We start from the raw sequence: 23,827 nt of genomic DNA, 5'->3' as shown, positions 1-23,827 counted from the left end.
AGTAAGAGTTGGCTAGAGAGGGAAAATCACAGCTTGGTAGGATAGAGACTACTGAAAGAAGAAAATATAAGGGTAAGGATAGAGAAACTATAAAAGAAAGATGCAAAAACTAGAAGAGGAAAACAGAAGAAACATATCTGGGAAGAGGGAGAAAAGGGAATTTCTTCTTACTGTTTGAATAATGAGTTGTGAGACAGACTGGAGTTCTGCCTCAAACACAGCTGGTATATGTAATGGGAAGCCAAAAGTAAATATTATGCCAGAGAGCTTCAGCCAACAACAGGGTATAACCTGGGACATGGGATGAAATAGTGGTCCAAGACCCACAAATTGATTACCCTGACAGTTTTGCTGCACTTGCACAGCAGCTTGCTGGAGCTCTCCCCCATGTGCTGGCCAGTATTTGAGCTAGAACTGTGAACCTGATCTCATTGCACAGAGATCCACTACTGGGAACTCTGGGCCAAGTGTTGCAGAGTCTTTCTTTAGCTCAGCGGGACCTGAATAATATCTGATAGAAAAAACCAGTACTTGACAGAGTCCACATGTGGTCTTTTTTTGCTCCTTTCCCCTCTTCCATCCCCACTCATCCATAAATCAGTGTGGTAATTGCCTCCATACAATCAGCTGAGAGAAAATGTGGTTGTTCACTGTTTCATTATTTTAGACTGTTACAAGACATTGACTCACATGCTTTAGGCATGATAGTGCAGTTGTAGCTCATCTTTTTTGCCTATACTGTCCTCAATGAGTGGGGTGCAGGGTAAACGTTTACCAGATTGTTTCAGGGAATTCTGGTCCAAGGCATGCTCCACCATGGGACACCTACCCATGGCCTTTAGGGAAAGGAGGTTGGACACAAAATGTTTGTGCCTCCACTGGTGCCTGGGCAAGCATCATTATAAGGGCTGGACTAATCAAGTCTCTGTCAAGTAACTCCAAAAGATTTCCTGTGCAGCTTCCAGAGCAGTTTTTTGGTTGGTTGGGGTTTTTTGTTTTGTTTGTTTGCTTGGTGTTTGGTTTGGTTTGGTTTTGTCCTTCTGGTGGGCTCAAGGCCATATGCTTCAGTGACATGTTCAGCCACTGCACTTGTGGTTCTGGCCCAGAGAGGTGGCCACCCTTCCATGGCTCTCCTTACAAAGGGCTGGAGTTCTCACTATTGGAGAAAACATCCTTCCAACAGATCCATTCTGTATTTTATGTAGTTAGCACTAAGTGGAAGAAAAAACAGCTAATTCTTTGGGAACTGGGTTCCTGTGCATTGTGCCCTTTATTTTCAGTCTGGGAACACTTTATTTCTGTTTTTATACAAGGGATTTATTCAGTGGGTCCCTGAATGCATTGCACTTTAGCTTAAATGAATTCTTCATCCCTTATCTTGCCTATAGAAATATATCCCCATCATGTCAAGACATGGACCTCTAATGGCCTAATCTAGAAATTCAATCTGAAACTTCATACTGAGGGAATTTGATGCAAAGTGCCTATTGGAAAGTATCTTTCATACTCTCTAAACAAGCCCTGAGTGGCTGGACTGCATAACTGTAGCTAGGTATAATTTTGAAAATCCTCATAATCTTTTGGGACAATAACATATAATTACAAAATGGTGGCTTGAGAGCTTCCCTTTAAAAATTTTTACCTCGTGCCTGTACTGCCAAGGTACAAACATATCCATTAATCAAGGTGTACCACAAACCTCTTTCCTTGAAAAATGCTTGCTCAGTGAACATGCTACTTTCAATTACAAACAGAATTCAAGCATTCCTTTGGTCATTTGAAGTATTGCACGCTGTTTGCCACGTTGTGAAGAGGCACTGTGATGTGTTACCTGAAAAAAATCTATCCTTTTTATTCAGCTAGCATTTCAGGCAGCACTTTGGAGCCTGGGAGAGATTATTGCTCATGATTGCTGTTCATAAAGTTCATAGCTGGTCTCCTTTTTTTCTGCAAAGAATGCTATTTTCCCCCTTACATTACTTCCAGATTGCTTTATTTCCTAGGAAGCTCTGGAGCAATTTACATGCCTTTTGAGCCATGAAAGAAATTTTGTAGCCAGCTGAGCAACTGGATGGAAGTTACGTGTTCTCCAGCTCAGACAGATGGTCTTGTTTAGCTGTCACGTTTTAACTCTGTAGCCTAACAAGGGTTTGTCATTCTTTTCAGAACTATTGCTAATATTTTGAACTCCTAGAATATAGATTCTGTGGAATCTTCCTATGGAACTCTCGAAGCTCTTCACAAACATGACAGTATTTAGCCCTCATATTAGTCTACTGAATAACGAGATCAGTATTCTCGTTTTACAGATGGAAAAGCTGAGACACGAGGAGGAGTTAGGCTAGTTGTCTAAAGGAGATATCTGACATCAGGTAATAGAGTTCTTGTTCAGACACACTGGTAACAAATTATCCATGAGAATGTCACTAAATTTTGCAAATGTTAATTCAGTTGTTATCGTTGCTATTATTTTTGACAACAAGAGTTGTGTCCAACACTACAGACAAACTGAAATGGCAGCAGGTAAAGCACAGGCCTGACAAATTTTGAAAGGTGACAACATGGTGGGAAAAACAAGGAAAAAAAAAGCACAAGAGAGGGGAGCCTGTAAGACACCTGTGTGGTCAAAAATGAGCATGTTATCACTTTTGTATTACAACAGATTTCTGAGTTGATCTGAGATGCTGGTAAGTACAGGGAAGACATTTGGCTGAAGATGTCAGTGCTAGCAGCTCTGTCCTTCCTTCTGCAGCTTGTCAACACCCATACACACTCATTTGACTTCTCCAAGCTTTGCTGACACCAGTAGTATTTAGATACTGTTGCTCAGATACTGGATGTCATAGCAGAGGGCATCAATTAGAGGAAAGTCCTACGTGCCTTGCACAGAGATCCATCAGTGCTTTATGTTTTCCTGTCACTCTCTGTGGATGAAGAGGAGAGATCATGCAAACCTGTAGGTCTCTGATTAAGACCAAAGTCTAAACTTGCATTTCTTGTACCTGCAATCTTGTATTCTCAGCTGCATGAGATAGGGAAAGTGAGTCATTTTTCATACCATCAATAGCTGGTCAGAGGTTCATTGCTGGAGGAGAAGGTGATGCCAAGATCTCTGTCACAAATTAGTGTCTCTAGTGTACAATTCCTTTCAGTTTCTTGCTTCTCTTCCCATGCATGTTCTCTTTAATTAGCTTTCTTTTTGTTCCTTTGCTGCATTTCTTACTCTTCTTGTGTTTTCTGGCATTCTCCCAATGTAATCTGTATGGCTTTTAAAATCTTTTTATAAATCCTTTGAACTAAACTGTTGATCTTAATCTCTTACTCTCCTGGTTATGCAAGGGTGGAGACAGTGTGTTCCTATCTGCAGTGACAGTCCACACTGCCATCTTTATCTGTAGAGGTGGTGAACTTAGGACAAAAAAACCCCTAAGAGCTACAAGATGTTTTGAAGCTCAGCCAGGACACAGAGACAATATGTATATATAAAATATTTTCCTACTTCAATTCCAGATTGGGCACTCTTTATTTCCTCATAATAACAGAAGAGGAGAGAACATTGAAGTGGACAGTTTGAACTGCAAGAGTTAGCATTTTAAGTGGATGAGTTAGATCAAGAACTAAGATGGAAATTGCAGTTTATCCCATTTTTTCGTTTTGTTGAAGTTATTTAAATCTTGTCAGAGACAACATCTGGAACAATATTCATTTTAATGTGACATAAATTATCATCATAAGGAATATGGCAGAATGATCAGCAGCCAGAAAAATAATTTCTGAGATGGATGGCTAGCATTTCTTGAGAATTCAGTCAATTAAGAAGTATGATTGCTTATTTGATCACATCAGCTAAATTGCTGAAACAAATAGTAATGGAATAGTATGAGATGCAGATGTGATGAAAAATATTTTGAGGCATTATTTCACGGATCTAAAACCCGAACTGTTTCAAGAGGCAGTTGTTCCACAAAAATAACAGGACATTTCTTGAGTGACAGCAGAATAGAAAAAAAAGAAACAGAAAAATAAGTTTTAAGCCTGTAAAACTATGTTTGCTTTCATTTGGATTATTAGAGACAGACAGGTAGGCAAAACAGCACAGACACAAGACCCAGACTCTGCATGAACCAAAAGCCATCCTAGAGCTACAAGGAAATCTAGGTTTAACTTTCCCAGGGATTTTATCTTGTAACATTGGACAAACAATGTCATTTTCCTGGCCCTCTGTATCTCATCTGTGCAGAATAGACTGTCAAGCCATGCATTTGCTGCTTAGTAGGATGAGGCTCACACATGAGTTGTGGGCACAGGTGAAAATACCTGGGAGATAACCAAGAGTTTTGCCAATGCAGAACAATCCAAAGAGAGAGAGAGAGAGAGAGAGAGAGAGCACATTTAAATTGGGCTGCAAAAATGTACAGCCAGGATATATTTATAAAAGTACAGAGTCTTCCAAATGAACTCTGATCACAAATGTTAGGTCTGCACATCTGTATTGATATCGCCACAGCTGGCTCAGAAAATGATGCCAGTTTTCTGCTGTTATTTGGTTAGACCAGAAGAAGACTTTTAGCAATAATTAGTAGTTTTGCATAGTAATCACGGAAAGTAATTTCTCCTGCTGTAGTTTGTAAGAGACTTCCTAGCATAAAATTTATTCTAATAATGTTTTCCCATTGCTGGCAAAACATTTTTATAATGCTGTAAGGATGTGCATTAGTGGTTTCCTCCAGGAAGACCTCCCTGCTAGTGCTGAGGAGTTGATCCCAAAATCCAAGTGAGAGAGGTCAAATCCAGGAAAAAGTAGAAAAGTCTGATGCCAGAATTAAATTGTTCATTGATGCTTTGATCATCTCCATGAGACACTGTGATTGGAGATAAGATGGACAATAAACATTCCAGGGCAGCTGGAGTATATCAGGTCTGGCACAGGTAAAGGATTTAGTCTTCTACTCAAAGAACAGCATGGCTGCAGAAAGTATAATGGGAGTTGAGAAGTACTGAAGTGATTTAAACTTACTTGGTCATCCATGATAGATAGGAAGTTGTTAAGGGAAAAAAAGAGAGGGGGAAAGAGAAAGAAAAAACAGAAGGAAAAACAGGTTAATATTATTATTATTATTAAAATTTTTAGAATGTAATATTAACATGAAAGCCAGGCCAGTATTTCTTTGAAGGTTTTAACAGGGACTCCTAAATATTTCACACAGGTTAATACAGATATATTGCTCTTTAAAATTTCAAAGTTCCAACCAGAGTTCTAATACTTAGCATTCAAAACAGTCACCTAGTCCACTTTTTTTTTTCCCCACTTTTTCCAAAAATAACCCCACAGCATTGTTCATTCCAGGCAAAACTCTGCACGGGGCTTGTGCTCATTAAAAAATAAAATATTGACCAAATTATGTATAAAGCTGCTTAAGATTATTTTCTATAAATAGAGCATTTCTTCTTAAGCACTAGTTTAGCCTCAAATTGCTATGCTTGGAGCAGGAATTCCTAGGTGAAATTCTGTGCAGGAGATCAGACTGAACAGTACCTTTGACTTTAAGATCTGTGAACTCCTAAATTATTATAGTTAGTTTACCTGTCTTATGTTCCTGATGCATGTGATTTCTTTGAGTATTTCATGCTGTTTAGCACAAATAAAAATTTGTCCTTAGGTTTTTCCTAAAAATATTTATTGTAGTTCTCATGTGTAGAACCCATTCAGCATCCCAGTCAAGGAGTAGAAATAATATGTGAAGTAGTTGACCAGTTTCACATCACTGACTAAAGAAAAAAATAAGTAACTGGACAACATAAAACCAATTGCTAGGCTTCAGTTCAGTGAACAGCTTTAATTAATGTACTCAAATACTGAGGAGTTCAGAAATCAAGAACAAGTCAGAGAAAGAAGAGAAGGTTGAACTTACTAGGTGCTGTATTTGTGGCATACATTTCTGTTGTGAGGCTGATACTGTCCTCTTTGCATTCCCCTCACCACCATTGCTGAAGTCCTGGAGCCTCTTTATCCTTTCTGTGTTGTTGGGGCTCCTGAAACTGCTTTATGTCTTTTATGCTGTCATATTTACTGGCACTGAAAGGTAATGCAAACTAGTTTACAGTTATGTATAGCATCACCCTTTACACGTTATCCTAGTAAAGAGACTTGTAACAGTTCAATTTCAAACCTTTATTTCAGGTTTTGTAAATCCTCCTGCTTCTAATTATGCCATGCTGAAGACAGAAGTGTAAATGTTAGCCCACAGATTGATCTGCAAGGAATGGTAGACATCTATTTTAAAATATGAGTCATCAGAAAAGGCAGTGATTTTTCATAGTCTCTTTTTTAATACTATGCTTTAATTCACAAGAGAACACAAAAGCTCTGACTCTTTACCTTGTAATTGGAGATAAGTTGAGTGGAATTAATGGAACTACATTATTAAGAAATAGATGGAATTGACTAAATTTTGTCAAGGATCATGGTTTTTACACTGTCCCTTAGATGAAACACAAGAGATTGCTTCAAGAGATTCAGAGCTAATACACAGAATGAAGACAAAAATACTTTTCTTTATAAAGTATTTGAATAGTGACTGCTCTGGGGTTTAATCAAGGCAAACCTTGAGGCTGAATTACCAAGAGGAGCAGTGGATTTCCTTAGAAACAGCTACTGTTTCACATAGTATGGGCCGTTTATTTGCTGAGTGAAAATTGGTATCCTTGTATTTTGTGAATGAAGTGCAGGAACTGCTGCTGCTTGGAGCAGTGAAGCACTGGTGCAAGCTACCTGAAGACTGGGAAATAGCTTTCATTTGTGGTTTTGAATAGTTAGCTAGGTGGTGCCTTCTTTTCCTCACTGGTCACTTATGGTGTCCTAGGCACATCCTAGGATAAGGGTTGAGCCAGGGATTATCTGAGAGTGTGTGACCCCTACAATTCCATCAGACTGGATGGTTACCTCCAGAAGAGGCACTGAGAGAGCTGGCCAGCATGTTCACTGGTCTTTGCAAGGCTGAGACGATCAGGGAGCCAGCAGCAGGGTGGGGTGTAATGGCCCAGGTGAGCAGAGAGCTCACAGGTAAAATCCTGGCTGGTGGCGTGGTGAGAGGACTTGGTTGTTGGGTTGTCCCCTGTTTGATGCCAGTAACAGCAGGGGTACCATGGGGTCTGTCCTGGAACTTGTCCTGTTTTACACCATTTTCAGTGACCTGGAGGAGGCAGCAGAAGGCACTCCTGTGGGGTTTGCAGATGACACCGTACTGGGGGGACCAGCTGACAGGCAGGAGGGCAGGCTGGAGGAACAGGCCAGCATGGATGCTGTTGGGCATAGATGGGAACAAAGCTGTGCTGCCTCATAAAAGCAGAGGATGTGATACAAAATGCACAGTTTTTTCTCAGCCTCCTCCAGCTGTCTTGTTTACAGTGCAGCTTTACTTGTTAGTTGTATTTTGTTTAATCTCTCTTTGCAAGTGATCTACTGGGTATTGACCAGTGCCAAGGGCAAGGAAGCATCACTCCAAAGAACTATGCTTACTTCAGCTTTCAGTATGTTACTGTTTCCCTTCTTGTCCCTCAGGCCCTCATAAATCGCATAAAACCCTTTTCAGATTGAAATCCTACTCTTCCCAAGCTGTAACGTGTTTTACAGCATGTATTTCTCTGCAGTTATCTTAGTCTCTTGTTGACAGTCTTTAGGTATCAGCTCCTTGGCTGGTAAATATCTTCCTTATTCTTAAATCTATCCGCTTGGTTTTGTTCAGAGCAATGCATGGGGATAATAATTTGGCCCACAAGTGTCTGACACTGCTTAGTTCTTTCTGTCACGCCAGTGTTTCGTTAATACTGAATCCTAGGAATGTCTCGAAGAAGCCAGCAGCATTTTCCCCACTTGCACGTCTCCCAGAAGAGCTGCAAGCTGCCTGGATTTCTCTAGCAAACTCACTCAATGGATGTCCTTCCATAAACAGTGTTCCAATAGTTTAATAGATTTATTCCAGAATATGAAAATAAACAGTTGTTTCAAATGCCAGTTTTAAGACTTGCAAAATGGAACTATGTACATGCATAAGATGAGAGCATAAATCAGCTCAATAAAACAGCTTTGTAAATATTTATGAGTACAGGGCTCCTCATTTCACACATTTTGCTCCTTCTCTGTCCTCATCTTAAATTTTCACTTGCTTTAGTTTATGGCTGGTAGTTTGGGCTGAGTACCTGACTTTGATACATTGCTGCTTGTTTTCCCTGGTATATACATATACTTGCATATACCACAATCCTAGACCTTTAGTTCCTGCAGGTGTATGATCTATAGAAAGAAACACGTTTGCGTGGAGGGGCACATTCTGAATTCTGATGGACCCACATTGTGTTGTGTGAAGTTCAGCAGGCACCACATTGGTGAACTAAAGCACAGCCCGGAGTTTGCTGCTTGAGCTGCCACCCCTCACTTGGCTGCAGGCAAGACAGGACCCACATCTCCTCTTCGTGTTGGTATCAGAATGGGGTTGGTTATTCAGAAAGGTGAGGAAAGGAAGATTAAAAAGATGGCTGATAGGATGAAAGAGAAAGGTGTGGAATGACAGAGATGTGAAGCATCTGTGAAGAACAGTGGCAAAAGAATCAGAGCTGCCAGGATACAACAGAAACATGGGGGCCTTCAGAGATGGGTTATAATTTCATGCAAAAATCTTTGTCTCCCTGGCACCTTCTTCTGTGGCCATGATCCTGGAATCTTGGTGGCACAGACGTTTTTACTCCTTCTTTTGCAGCAGTCACAGAGAGCAGAAGGATACAATCATGTAGACATTTTCTTTTCAATTTTTACAAAGGTGTGCATATGCTCATTATTTCCATTAGTGTCCATGTTAGTGCTGGAATTTCTATTACACTTCATTAATTCACATCAAAATCTCTGCATTTTCTCCCTATTTCGCTAGTATCAGATAGCACCATGTTGATATAATAACCAGAAACAAATTCTAAAAATAAACCTACTGATAATTTCCTAGTGTTTGTTCGACCAGACCCTTGAAGTTCCTGAGTGGTCAGTTTGGACTGAGATAAGTGCTATCATTTTTCTTCTCTCTTGTCTGCTGGCTTTTCAGCCTTTTTGAAATGCAACCCACAAGGGTGCTGAGCAGGAGGTGCTTGTGGCAATTCAGGATGGATTATTCTCATTGAGGAATTGGCTTCTGCTGTTTCATGAGATGCTTTGGCAGATCAAAAGCTGTTGCTGCTGAGATCCTGCCAGGCATGCTTTCCATGTATTTCTGTATGTCTTCACTGAAACTGCGTGGGATCGGTGGAATAGGGGAATTTGGGTATGAAAACATTTTTCATTATGTTTACACATCCTAATTAGAAATTTATAAGGACAGCCAGATATGCTGCCATTTAAACAATACTTGTATTTAATTGTGTTTGCATTTTCATTAGTGAAATATAACTGAGAAAGATAACTTATTAATTTGCATGCAGATTTATCAGAAGATTTCTGTACATTGTACAAATTTACATCATTTAATGTCTTAGCATGCATTTAATCATACTCATGCAGATTTAAGTATCTTCCTGACTGCAGTGGTATCCTTCATTAACAGTTACCCTGAACTCTGATAATCATAGGTTTGGCATAAACACAAAAAAAGGTTTTCTCCAAAAAGTAGATTTTGGAAAGCTTATTGGCAATTCTTCCTGAAGTTGTGACTCATTTTGTGTTTTTAGACACTGCTCAAGCAAACTGCTGGTGCACTTGAGGAAATAAAATGCTCTTTGATCAAGCAGGTTGTTTGTCTTTGGTGAGCTGTGCTTAAGGCTTTTATTCTTTCATTTGCAGTCTGGAGTCACTGGCATTCCCCAGGGATCAGTACTGGGTCCATTCTTATTCACCTTGTTTATCAGTGGCACAGGAGGCACCCTCAGCCAGTTTGCTGATGACACCAAACTGGGGAGTGGCTGATACACCTGAAGGCTCTGCTGCCACTCAGTGGGACCTGGATGGGCTGGAGAATTTGGCAGAGAGAAACATAATGGGGTACAACAAGGGCAAGTGCAGCATCCTGCACCTGGGGAGGAATAACCCCAAGTGCCTGCACAGACTGGGGAGTGACCTCCTGGAGAGCAGCTCTGCAGAGAAGGACCTGGGGGTCCTGGTGGGTCACAAGTTGTCCATGAGCCAGCAGTGCCCTTATGGCCAGGAGGGCCAGTGGTGTCCTGGGGTGCATCAGGAGCAGTGTGGCCAGCAGGTCAAGGGAGCTCATCCTGCCCCTCTACTCAGCCCTGGTGAGGCCACCTCTGGAATGCTGTGTCCACTTCTGGGCTCCTCAGCACATGAAACAAAAAAGGAGATATTGGAGAGGGTCCAATGGATGCCACAAGGAGGACGAGGGTTCTGGAGCATCTCTTATGAGGAGAGACTGCAGGAGCTGGGCCTGTTCAGCCTGGAGAAGACTCAGAAGGATCTCATTAATGCATTTAAACCTCTCAAAGGAGGGTGCCAGACTCTTTTCAGTGGTGCCCAGTGACAGGACAAGGAGCTCTGGCCATAAACTAAAACATGAGGAAGAACTTTTTTCCACTGAAATTGGCAGAGCATTGGAACAGGCCACCCAGGGAATTAATGGATTCTCTGTCTGGAGACATTCAAATCCCACCTGGATTTGTTACCTGCTCTAGGTGACCCTGCCTTGCTGGGAGGATTGGACTGGGTGATCTCCAGAGGTCTCTTCTAACCCTAACTATTTTGTGATTCTGGGATAGTTAGTAAAAAAATATATGAGGTCTTTTGTAAGTAACTTAACTCCCAAGTGTGTCCCTTCACCTCATGTTTCCCGATGGCCAGTTCCAGGCAAGTTACATCCATGGCTTTCTACAGCCCCCAAGATGCTTTTTTCAAGATATCATGATTTGCACATCCAGAATATGGGGCTGGGGTGCAATCCACATATGATGAGCCAAGGGCCAGTGGAATTTAAAAATGTGAAGCAGCCACTAGGAACATTTAAAGAGCTTCTTGAGAGAAATTAATGATGATACCACTCTCCATCTACTTCCTAGAATATAGAGAGCACCATTCTGATTTTTTTTAAAAGAACCTCTGCTTCTGTGAAATTAATCAAGAACAGGAATGTATCCTCATACTAGCAGATACCTTGTGTAGATGAACAAGCCAAGTGAGATGTTTCCTTGAATGTGCAGAACCAGTTCTTTTTATGCAACAGGGAGCAGCATACAAACCCTCAGAAGCGTGGTCATGATGCTACATACCTGCTTTCACTGCAGTCCCACTCCTTCATCTTGGACAATCCAGGACTGGGTTAAAATTATGCCTCTCCAGAGACCTGAGATTGTCAAGGACTTCTGTTAGCAATACTAAGTACAGTAAATGCTATTGTATTATCCAACAGTAGCAAATTAAATAATCCCACTCCTGTCACTTTCTAACAGGATAATGTTAAAGGCATTCCTCTGGGATGGAGAGTAATAATTTGCTAATTCCCCTCAGTATTTCATGCTTCTCGGTATTGCAGCTAATTTTCTCTGAGTACCTTATTAACATTCACAATGACTTTGCAGTCCCACCCTAATAGCTCTCTGCAGAGGCAGTGACTGTGAAGGTGAGAGCTGACAGTGACACGTTTTCCTCCTTTCCCTACAGACTGTATTATCCTGGTTTCCATCCACTGAGGGCTGTCCAGCTGATGAGAGTGGGCAAACTGCAGTACAGTCAAGGCATGTTTCCTCAGGCACTGGAGACCTTGAAACAGGTCAGTATGGTGAAGTATTTTTTCTCTATTTTCCTCCCTTGCTTCCCTCAAAACTGCTGTGTGACTCCCCCCTCATGACTTCAGATACTCCTCACCACTTCTTCCATCACTGGTGTTTCCCCAGGCTGCAGCTGAGTGTGGTGATGGGTCACTGTTGCTTCAGCACAGCATTTCAGGCACTGACATCCTCCAGCATCAGTCACAGCTAATTACTGTTTGATAGCTCAGAGGTGCCTGGATGAAAAATTACTATTAGATCTGAAGAGATAAAATTATCTCAGTGCTTCATATGATCCTTATTCCCATAGCAAAGTGATTCAGAGAGCACTGTAAGTACAGGAAGAGTAGGAGAGCTGCAGTTTCTACCTTCCTTATTCCCTATCAGATTCTGTGATTTCAGGCTGGAAAACTTTGTCTTTAATGTGTGTATTTTCTTGTGAGCCACACTGAAATCAACAGGCATGTTTCTTGATTCCTCATATTTCTTATCATTCATCATCTTTGATCTGGTTTTGCAGCTGTGCCTTGTTAGTTACATTTCAGCTTTAAGCCATCCCTCTTGTACCAGAGCTGACTTTTATATTCATTTCCTTATACCTCGGGCTCTTATTTGTCCTGCTGTTATATTGCTATTAGTATCATCTTAAATATATTAAATAATCCCTTTCTATGTGCAACATGTCCTCAGGATGTAGAATCTTGCCTCCCATCTTAAGCCCTCAGTCACTGCTGGGGTGCTTTGCTCCCCCTGGAAGATGTGCTGCCTCTAGTTTCCCTCAAAAAGATCTTATTCTCTTATGTTACTGATTGTCCAGTGGTCAGCTTGTCCTGAACACACCACATGCTCCATGTGGCTCCCTGTCCTGGCTCCCCACTCACCTCCAGTTCCTGACACAGTTCCTCACTGCCTTTGCTGGTGCTGCCAAAAGCCACCTGGCCCAGCTCCTTGCCTGTATCTGCTGGGCAGGAGCAGGCCCAGTTCTGGCACCCAGTGTTGGAAAGAAGTGAAGAATTAGGCTCTACATTCCCTCTGATTAATGGATCAGTGCCCATGCTATATGAAGCTCTTTGTGGCAAAGAGTTGGAGCAACTGCTTGGGATGGAAGGGGATGGTTGTCTCCACTGGAGCTGGGGGAGAGGTGCTTTTCCATTCCTGCCCGGGTCTCCTGTAAAGATAATATCAGTCATGACTCTCTAGGTATTAGTATTTTGTACTTACCTTTTCTTCAACCCCTATATCTCCTTGGTTTTAACATCTGATTAATGATGCAAGCTGAAAAAACTATAATTTTCATATGCTGAAGTAATAAATTAGTATTTAATATGATGCCACTCTTGCTAAGTCTTGGTATAATTTAAATCTTCACTTGATATATTTTACTTAAATTATAGCCAATTCTGATCATAATAAAGCAGACAGAAGAGTAATCAATTCTGTTTTTATGCATAATTCAGAAGTATGTAATATATCTGTCATGTGCCAGGTAATCCCTCTGCTCTTCCCCCCAAAATATTCATAATTTCCAAACATTCAGACTTTCCCTTTTAGCAGTGGAATGAGACTCCAGACAGAGGAGCTTCTGTTTTCATTGACACTGCTACAATTATGTCAACAGGCATTGTTCTAATTGCATTTCTAATGTGATACTGCATTAGATTAAACTGGAGTGAATTCCCCTAGAGACAAATGCTGAAGGTGGACATTGCAATGGAGATTTATATGTTTTTGGTGAAGAAGCTGCCCATTGCAAGGCAGATTGCTACTCTATGATCCTTTGGAAACTGAGCAATGCCTAGTACAGGAACCTTTTCTAGGCTGTGACCCCCCCTTTCTCTGCAAAGGGACATTAAGGTGCTGCTTGCCTTTCTGTGTCATACCTCAGTGAGCCTCTAATGGAGGCTCCAAGCCACTGGTGCTCCACAAGGACACACTAAGTGCTTTATAGCTGAGGTGTAGAATCTTGTCATGGCTTTGCCTATTCCCTATCAAGCCTCCCCTTCTTCACCCAAGTGTGAAACAAGGAGAGACCGAACTCCCACTCCCTGGGAGCACACCTGAGAGGAGAAAAGCTTCTTGTCATCCTGTTTCTCCGTGTAACTTCTTCAGATGAGCTCTGCAACTGATTCACTTCCTTGCTGTCTACACTGGAACAAATTAGAGGAAGATATAATTCCCAGTTTGTTGTGACTAAAGGATGTGATTCCTAATATTACTCAGATAATGTCCTAGAGTTATATGAGAACACAATTTGCCCCTTTGTGATTAGATGTGTCAACAGAGCATGCCACATGCTCAGAGCAGAAACTCGATTACCTTCTCTGCTTCATTACTCTTCTTAATACACTCTGACACTGAATAGCAGCACCCTGTTGGAACCCTCGTCAGACTAATTTCACTGTGGCATTAAGAAGGATATGGAAGGTGCAGAGGAATTGGGACCTGAGCAGAATTCACCTCATATATAAATCCTGTTTAATCAGGCACAGCCTCAGAGCTGCTGGGGATTGACAGCCTCTCTGCAGCAGATACATGGTATGTTAAGACCAGTAGATACTTCTCTGGAATAAAAACTGAAGGTAGCCCTTGGTTTATTTTACAACCAACATATTATTTTTTAAATTTATAGACGTATATATGAAAGATATAATAGAGGACAGATTGAATTGTAGATCTGGAAAGCTTTTGTCAGCAAAATACAGGAACTGGAGCCCAGTCTGGAAAACAGTTTGAAGAGCCTGGCATGGCATGGTCATGGAACTTCATGGGATAGCTGATGGGTATAGCTGTCTTGTGTCATGAACGTCTACACAGCTACTGCACAACTTCTCTTCTTATAGAAATCCCTGTTGTGGAGGCAGAAAGCACAGGAATTGGGGTAAAATCCTTCCCAGGTCTCACAGCAACACTGAAGAAATCCTTTCTCTAGGTGTTTGCTTCAAACACTGAACTGTTTACCAGCTGTCATTGATAGTATTCCTGTGCCTGCTTTAACAACTTGTTCCCTTCAATCAGGAGAGATGGAAAACCACAGATACTCCCTCTGAAATACTCGCCTATACTTCCTGCCCCTCTGTCACACAGCAATTTGCTTCCTGCTTTCCCTGTGACAGAGCTGTGCCATCCTGCATTGCCCACGCTTCCCCATGGCCATGAGCATCCTGTCCCATCCCAAACCAGGCACAAACACCTGCACTGCTGCTCATTTACATCCACGGAGCAGCAGCTCTGCCTCTGAGCTAATGGGGATTTTATTCTTCGGGGGGACATGGCGTAGCTGATGACACTGTGGCCTGTGTTGTACCTTTTCATAATTAGATTTTCTCTTTTAGCTGGCAGGGAGACCAGACCACATGAATCTGCTCAGCCTCAGCTCTGCTGGGGAGCTGTGGGATTGAGGAGAGCAGGGGAGTGGGCAGAGAGCCCACGAGTTCCTGCTTCTTTCCAGTAAGACAATTCCTTGCACTGGAACTGAAATTATCCCCAGTTCTGCACTGACCTTTGCTAGAACAGCTAGATAACCTAATACCAGTTGAATTTAGAGATTATACAAGTCATTGTTGTTCTCAGCTCGTTCTGACTCGTACAGCAGTGTGTGAGATGGTACATTGCATAAGAATTATTTCCTCCAAGGAAACAAAAGGATAAAGACTGAGTGCTTTTGTCTGCCATACTTAGGAAAGAAAAGGAGTGGAAAGAAAATGGAGGTGGGAGAAAGGCAGCAATGGTAGCGTTAACTCAAGATTAAGTTTGATATTAAGGTTTATTGTTTTTTAATGGAGGTGTATCTATACAGACGTCTCTGGCTGTGCATCTCAGGGTGTCAGGATCTAAGTCCATCACGATGAGCCTGACCTCTATCCTGCAGTGGGGCTGAAGATCCAGGTCAGCTGCCCCAGGAGCTGTCACTCAGATGTATCCAGATGCACAGTTCTTAGCATACATCATTCACAATAAATCCATCAGCTTTCTGGGACAGGGCATGCAAGCACTGTGCACCAATGTGTCAGGACCCAGTCCCAATTCACCTGGCCACTTTGCTCTAGGGTGATCTTGTCCCCTCCTAGTTAACCTGGGTGCAGCTACACGTTACAAAAATTTAGTATTTCTGATTAGTGCCACATATCTTTGCCATTTCTAAAAGTGATGAAAGTATTTCCATCATTCTTTTTAACCATATGTATTTTATCATTTAGTAGTAGGGCACTGTGGTAGCTTAAAACATATTTGACTCCTTTTAGAGCTCCTTGCTCACTATGATTCGTTTTAACTGATATTTCAACTTGTTCTTCCAATGTTGTGCTGCCTCCCTCTTTTAAGTATTAGCAAATTTGAAGGAAAAATAAACTGTGCTGGAATTTCCATATGCTTGCCAGTGTCTATAATTTGGAAGTAGGCTTTTATTCATTCCACAAAAATATATATTTACTTTAATTGATCCAATTTAAATGAGGCCCCTTCCTCAACATTTCTTCCCAAAACCTATTTTTTCTTCAATTCAAAGCCAATTTAGCTGAATTTTGTCAGCTGACTGGACAGGGAACCCTTTGAAACACAGTCTGCATTTATTTTTTTGCAATTCTTCAGTTTAGGATGATGAAAAATATGTGATCTTTTCTCCTGCCAGTACACTACTAGCTCCTTTGTTCTATCTTCAGAAGTGCTGAATCAGCTTCCATCTAGGACTACCCTCCTTACAGGAGGAATTTAATAGAAGGAAGAAGCAGAAATGCCATATGAAAAGTGATGATCTAAACATGAGCTGGGCAAAGAGCATTGCAGACATATCTGTGGCAGGAAATCAGCTACACTACAGGCAATATCAGCAAGCGTAAATTAGCACAGCAGTAGAAGATGGCAAACAGAGAGAGAAAATAATCCCTGGGAAAAGCAGCAGACCCATTCCCCTGCATGCCTTTTGACAGTGAAACTATTAATGCATTCATTTGTTTGATGCTATGTATAGTTGCTCCTGATAGGGCTAAGGTACTTTATTCCATGGGTTAAGCATTAATCCATTTCTATTTTTACAGGACTTCCAGGCTCCTAACATCATGAACATCACTGTCATCTTTTAAATAATGCATCAAAACCTTGTATGTTGTAATTGACCAATCTTGAAACGCCCTTCATGTCAGTGCAAAAGCATCTTTCTCTGCTATTCCAAATATCCAGTTGTGCAACATCTTTGTGGGTTTTAACACCTAAGAACCATGTGTCAATGCCTCCTCCTCTGTCAGGGACAAGTCATCATGCACTTTGGGATGCTTCACTCCTATTTCAGCCATGCCATGCATTCAAGTGGATGCCAGCCAGCTGAGGACCAGTACTTACATCCCACCCTGCTCCAGGATCCAGCCCCTTTGCATGGTCTGCACAATGACTAACATGTCCCTTTCTGTTCTTTCCTAAAGGCCTATAATATTATGAAGGTGACCCATGGGACAGATCACAGCCTGATGAAAGTCTTGATGGAGTTAAAGGAAGAGTGTGAGGCCATGATGAGATTACAGTGAAGATAATCTCTGGAAAACAAATTATTCAAGGACAAAGAAAATTTTTACAATTTCATTGCGAAGCTTCTCAATGGTTTTAGTGTCTTTTCTTTAGGTCCTATTTGCTTTACAAAAAGGTTTAATATTAGCTTTGCTGTATGGTCTGAATTGAGCTGGTGTTTGGCAGAATTCCTGTAATTTTCAGAGGATTTTCTTTTGTCATCAATCGTCAGTCTTATTGACATTAACTAACAACACCTAATTATTTGATTGTAAGTATTGGGAAATGCATACAGAGTCTTCATCAGTTACAAAGTGATCTAATTCCATTGATATCAGCAGTCAATTTTTATATCAGTTTATGCCAGCAATTAGGAATCTCTTGTCAGGCACATTAAGAGAATATACTATTTTCCCTTTGCCTTGTCCTTTAGTGTGGTTTCTAAAAGCCTGATCTGGTGCTTTTTGACATCAGATAAGTTTCCCAATGTTTTAAATGTTGTTTTCTTCCCTCTCAATAGATCTGCAGGGCTTTGTCCCTCTTCTTCTTCCATTTCATATCTTATAATATTGAATAGTAAAATGGATTAAATTTTAAAAATTATCAAAAGTGGAAATTGCTTACTCTGCTTTTTCCTCATTTTGCCAGTTTTAAGAGTTTTTCACTTCATAACAGTTTTAAAGACAGATATTTGGACCTGTGAGCTCAGTGCTATGGCTTCTAGACCTTTCTGAGTTTGTGGGGTTTGAATGTCACATCCTCAGATAGAGAAGCCCAGAGATCTACAGATGTGTCATCCCTGGGGAAGACAAGGATGTCTTGGAATGCACAGGCATGTTTTTCCCATGCTCATCAGCAAGAGACTTGTTCTTGCCAGAGCTGTTGACTTCCATTTTTAACGCAGAAACAAATATTAACAAAAGCCAATATTTATGAGGGACATTGAAACTTAAATAATTTAAGGCCTTTGAAAGTATTGCTTCAGGTGCATCACTCCTCTAACAATTTATTGCTGCTACTCCAGCCATGACTGTTCTTCATTAATCCATCGTTGTTGTAAAAGTCAGGCTTTTTTCACACCAGTAACCTGACACCATTAATTATTACAAGACGAGAACACATTTAAAAAGAAAATGAACACTCTGGGCATAATTTACAGCCATGGCACACGAATGCCAGTGCTGAGGAAGATATCTCCTTTCAAGACGTTTGAATTTGTTCCAGTGTTTGGAGCGTTCACTTGCCCGGCAGTAATGTGCAAGCAATAACCTCTGAAATGCAGAGCATTTCTGGAGTACGTAGCATGGCTTGCTGCCAGAGGCCAGGTCGTATCAGCCACCCAAGAAGTGCAGTAATCCTCACAGAAATTCACTGCTTGGTTAGGTCTTCCTGCTATTATAAAAAGGAAATTGTCTGGGGAAAAGGTCAGATCTTTGCATTTGTTGAGAGTTCTGACAAAGTACTGACGGACAACCAGTCTTCAAAACCTATTTTCTGAATCTAAAGGGGCTCATGCATATTAGAATTTACATGATTTTTTGTGTAAAGGTGATGCTTACGTTATCTCATGATTGCATATCTGGTATTAAGATTTGCAAATGGAGGGGACTTCAGGATATAAGGTCAGGTGATGCATTAGTTTGTGCAGCACATCCTAGGAGACAGCCCAGAAGCTCTCATGCATGCAGACACACCTGCAGGTATGAACTGCAGCACTGTTTGCTGGGGCTTCTGCTACAAGGACCCCTCAAGAGTCCAGGGTAGGAGCTGGGGGAAAGGCAGGGTCGCCTGCTGTCATATGAGAGCAGCCACTTCGCAGCAAGCTGAAGCACCTACCTGTGCTGGGGCCTTCTGTCCAGCAGTGGTCTTCTCTAAGACTGGAAGAAAAGGTACAAACAGTTCAGTGACAGCCTGATGGGAGGCAGAGAAGGGTTGTGCTGTCAGCTGTGGAGTGTCACAGCAGCAGCTGTGCTGCCATGAGTGCAGAGCTGTTGGAAATCCATCTCCACCCAGTGCCCAATGCAGGAAACTGAATCAGCACCAGGGGTGTGTGTGGCTCAGGGTCCTGGGAGCACCACTGCCTTGCCTGGCCTTCTCTGGGCTGGTCTGAGGAGGATCCTTAGTGTGGGGGCATAACCCGTGCTTTATATTCATTCCTGTTGATGCAGAACTTCTTTCAGCTTGGTCAAGGCAAGTGTCATGTTTTCTGGTTCTTTTCAGTCATTTACTGAGTAATTTCCCTTAGAGATTCCCATGCACTAACACCACCAGCAGCACTGACAGTGCTGCAGGGGAGGTTGTTGTGGGCAGATTTTTTCTCCTGGTGGTACTGCTCCAGTCTATTTTCTGCAGAGAATGCTGGTCTGTGATTGTGGAGGGATTTACCTGAATGCATAGTTTGAAAGTGTGGCAGCCAGCAAGGGTGCCAGGGAGGAGGCAACATTAGATAAGCATTCATTTCAAATCAAGTAATGTTATCTTTGCACAGACATCATGTTTCAGTTTTCATGAATAATATCTGTCACATTTTTCAGGTGCTGGTATTAGTGGTAAGATAAAGATGCTAAAGTCAGAAATAGGCAGACTGCAACATTATCTGTAATGCTTACAGGCTCACTGCTTGCTTACCACGGGTTGGAGACTTTTCTGGTGCCTTTTGGAAAGCAATGGTTACTTGAGTTCACCTCAGGTTTTAGGATTGCATTTTGAGTTACTTGTGTTTTGTCACACTCTCTTAAATTAGTCCAGGAAAAACAATGTTAGATTGCACTCAGAGGGAGCAGAATTGCACTATGTGTTTGGAAGAAAAGCAGTAGCAGGATCCAGGGAAAAACCCATGGGGCATGATGCAGTTTTGCTAAGAATAACAGAATACAATCGAACAGAACCTTTATCTTAAACAAAAAAATTGCTCCCTAAACTCTGTTATTTCTTTAAGCATGGCATAATTCCCTGTATCCATGTCCCTCAAGGGTGCTGACCTGATGTTGGAAGTAAAAACTCTCCAGGACCTTGGCAAACAGAATATTATGCAGTGCTTAGTAGAGGTAGTAGAAAGTAAAAGAAAAGCAGTGAGGGAAAATGCAGCAAACCAGGTTTTTAGAGCTTTGACCTCTTTGAGTCTGTGTGTGAAGTCTATCATGCATGGGTTTATGCCAAGAAAACTCGCCCACTACTCAGCCTTTTTTCTGCTTCTCATTGTAACTTTCTTGTCTGATTGCTAGGTTTTTACATGAGCTTTTCTTAGACTTGTTATTTTTTTACAGAGCATGTTTATGGAATACAGAGGCTATTTCCCCACACAGTATATTTCAAGTAGTCCCTGGCCACTGCAAAGCTCTTAATGAACAGAGTTTCATTTTTCACAGAGGTTGTGCCAATTGTGAGGATTTTTTCCTGAATCAGAATTAAACCTCCCATAAGACAAGAAGGAGGAGGAAGGTCTTACATTTTTATGGACATGGAGTTCTGGCGTGGCTTCTCTGCTGCACCAGAAATTGTGTCTGACCTTGGGCAAATCAGACAGGGTTAGATGTCCACACTTGAGTTTTCTTATTGCCTTGGAAAATAATATGGGAAAGGAAAGGAAAGGAAAGGAAAGGAAAGGAAAGGAAAGGAAAGGAAAGGAAAGGAAAGGAAAGGAAAGGAAAGGAAAGGAAAGGAAAGGAAAGGAAAGGAAAGGAAAGGAAAGGAAAGGAAAGGAAAGGAAAGGAAAGGAAAGGAAAGGAAAGGAAAGGAAAGGAAAGGAAAGGAAAGGAAAGGAAAGGAAAGGAAAGGAAAAAAAGATAAGGAACTGGCTATGACATTTTCCATAACTCTTGCCTCACATGAACATGTGCAGATTGGTGTCAGAACTGTAGCAACACAGCAGTGTCTGTGTTACAGCCCTGCCATCACTGGCTGTGGGTGGCACAGGTAGGAATGGGATCCATGTAGTTGTCATAACTGTCATTACTTTGTGAGACTTCCTCCACAACTGGGTGCCAAACATGGGCAGAGAGCTGTGAACTGCCCCTGCCTATGCTGCACCCCCTCCAAACAGACAGAGCTTTGTTTCCTTCCATGGAGCTTCAACAACATCTAAAGAACCATCAGAAAATCCAAAGCAAGTGCTTTTGTTCACTTCAGACCAAAGCCATGTTAGAATTCCTCTTTTCCTTTTCTCTTTTATTCTTATTCAGATTACTACTTTCTCTTTCCTTTGAATATACATTTTTCCAAACAAAACTCCTTTCCTTTATTAAAAATTTAATTAGCCTGAAAATACATTTGTTATGGCTGTTTTATAAAATGAATTTTCCCTGCCCTAAGCAAAAGGAGTGTACCTTACCTGGAAGTCTGTGGTCTGCAATTCTTGCCATTTAGCACAATGGTTTCTGTTTATGCCCACAACAGTGATGTGTAAGCCAGGCCTATGTGATCCCCATTAATATTTCCAGGGGAAAGCTCAATGTTTTTGTTTGCTCTGCACTTCTGATCAACATGGACAAATCAATTCTAACTCCACCATTTTTTAGACTTTTTGTAGGTTTTAATAAGAACCTTAGAGATTCCCTCCCCCCATATAAAAGAATAACTCAGGCTTAGTAATTAGGATTCATACAGTCACAGCTCACACTGAGGAACCTAGCAGGTTCTTTATAGTTCCCAGGAGACCAATTAACCTTCTTTTAAACATATCTCTGTATAGCCACTGAGACAGGCACACACAGAAATGCATACACACAACAAGCTTTTCAGCAGTCTCGCATGGTCCAGCTCCTTGTTAATCCAAATCTGATGGGATTTATGGCAGGAGGGCAGGGCTGAAGCATCCTGCCCAAGTTCATTTTAACTCTAAAGATGACTAAATCAGGACAGACCACAATCTCTTCTAATTTCCTTGGCCCCAGGACAGGAGGAAGAGAATATTCACGCAGCCTCTCCTATGCCTTAAGTTCCCCTCCACCTCTTGGGGTGGGGCAGACACCACTTGCTGGTCCCCTTACCTGCTCCTGAAGGCACCAGCTAAGGAGCCTGCTCTCCCATCTCTGTTTCAGTTAAGGGCTGGACTAGTAGGGCTAACAAGACAAGGAAAGAGCAGTGATTTCTTCCTCCGCCCCTCCAATTCAGCAGCTCTGATTCCCAGTCCCAGAGGCTCCAAATAGGAAGGTGGCAAATTTACATATGTCTTGAAGGAGAACTGCACTTTAAATCACAGGTGATCCCTCTTGACAATTCCACTTGACTTTCAGAGCAGGAGCCAGGAGACAGTAATAGAGAAGGGTGTCTGATGAGAAAATTAGCAGAGCACCACTCTTCCCCTCCCCCAGGCCTTGTGCTGTGCTCTTAGAAGTTCTTACCTATTTACTTTTAATGAAGTTCCTTTTAATGAAGTATTTCTTGTGCTGTCTTCCTGTTCCCATCTCCCCTTGTGGTGTTGAGAATCCCATGATAAAAGAGGTAGAGAAGAGGTCTGGCCTGATCCTCCCTGTTCTGTCCCTTGGGGACACCCGGGTGATGTGTTACAAATCTCTGGAGCTGCCATCCCTCCCACCAGCAGCAGCACACTGCAGGAGCCCACAGGGAGGGATGGAAAGGTTGTTGTAGTCCTTGGATGTAATTTCAGGCACCACACTGCTGTGGGGAGGAATTGCTCTCCATACCTATAGGGGCATACCTATAGAGCTGAGGGACAGCTGGTAGTTTGGGAACTGGAGGAGCAAAGATCACAGAAGCACAGAATAAGCTGAGCTGGAAGGGACCCTCAAGGATCATTGAGTACAACTGCTGGCCCTGCACAACACCATCCCCAAGAGTCACACCATGTCCCTGAGCATATCACTGCTGGGGGTTTGCCTCTGCTCTCCCCATTCCTCCTTGTACTTCAGTCTCCTTGTCAAAGTCATGCCAAGCTCTGCGGAGAGTCTTCAGTGAGGTACTGGTAATTCTGGATTTCTGTTCTCTCTGATGTCATTAACATTGTGTATCCAGCTTGTGCCATGTGTAAGACTGTGATCAGAATACAATTACTGGGGAGTGATGTTCCCCATCATGCTAACAGAAATTATGATTGAGGAAAATTCTTATCGTGACTGGGGAATGTTAATTTCTGAACATCTGTGGCTGAATGCACCAGTAAATAACCGTATTTTTAAAGGTCAGAGTAATGAGGATATACAAAGACTACTTATCATTACCAAATGTTTTCTGTGGGGACTGTTACATAATTTGTGAAAAATAAACAAAAATCTGATTTTGTGTTTTCTGCAAAGACCAGAGGAATGCTGATCCCAAGTCTGGGAAGGGGCAGCCTGCCAGCAGCCAGGCAAGGATGCTGCTTTATTTACAGCTGGCAAATGGGAAAATCAATAAAAATCCTTCAGATGGGCATTGTCCAAATTCGTGTCACTGGGGCCCCAAAGCAGTTTATGTAATCCATGTAAAGCGACTGATACACCCGGGCCACAAAACTGTTTTACCATTAAAATCCAAAGCCTTGGCAAAAGCACTTCCTTCCAAGATAGTGGAGAAGCTCCTCAGCAGACCAGGTTTGGAACTCTGCAGCCCTGCAGACTTGCTCCAGTCGAGCTCATGGCTT

General features: G+C 41.9%; 1 protein-coding gene across 1 annotated transcript in view; it reads left to right on the top strand.

The window, feature by feature from the left end:
- Positions 1-23,615, top strand: part of SMYD3 (SET and MYND domain containing 3) — a 388,566-nt gene extending 364,951 nt beyond the window's left edge. Inside the window, exons 11-12 of the mRNA XM_014878069.2 lie at positions 11,645-11,753; positions 17,166-23,615. Coding sequence (XP_014733555.2) covers positions 11,645-11,753; positions 17,166-17,267 — 211 coding nt within the window. The 3' untranslated portion in view covers positions 17,268-23,615. The remainder of the gene's footprint in view (positions 1-11,644; positions 11,754-17,165) is intronic.
- Positions 23,616-23,827: the final 212 nt, after the last annotated feature.

This window comes from Sturnus vulgaris, chromosome 3 (assembly GCF_052056855.1).
Source record: "Sturnus vulgaris isolate bStuVul1 chromosome 3, bStuVul1.hap1, whole genome shotgun sequence".
NCBI classification, from domain to species: Eukaryota; Metazoa; Chordata; class Aves; order Passeriformes; family Sturnidae; genus Sturnus; species Sturnus vulgaris.
This window is presented reverse-complemented; position numbering and strand designations above follow the sequence as displayed.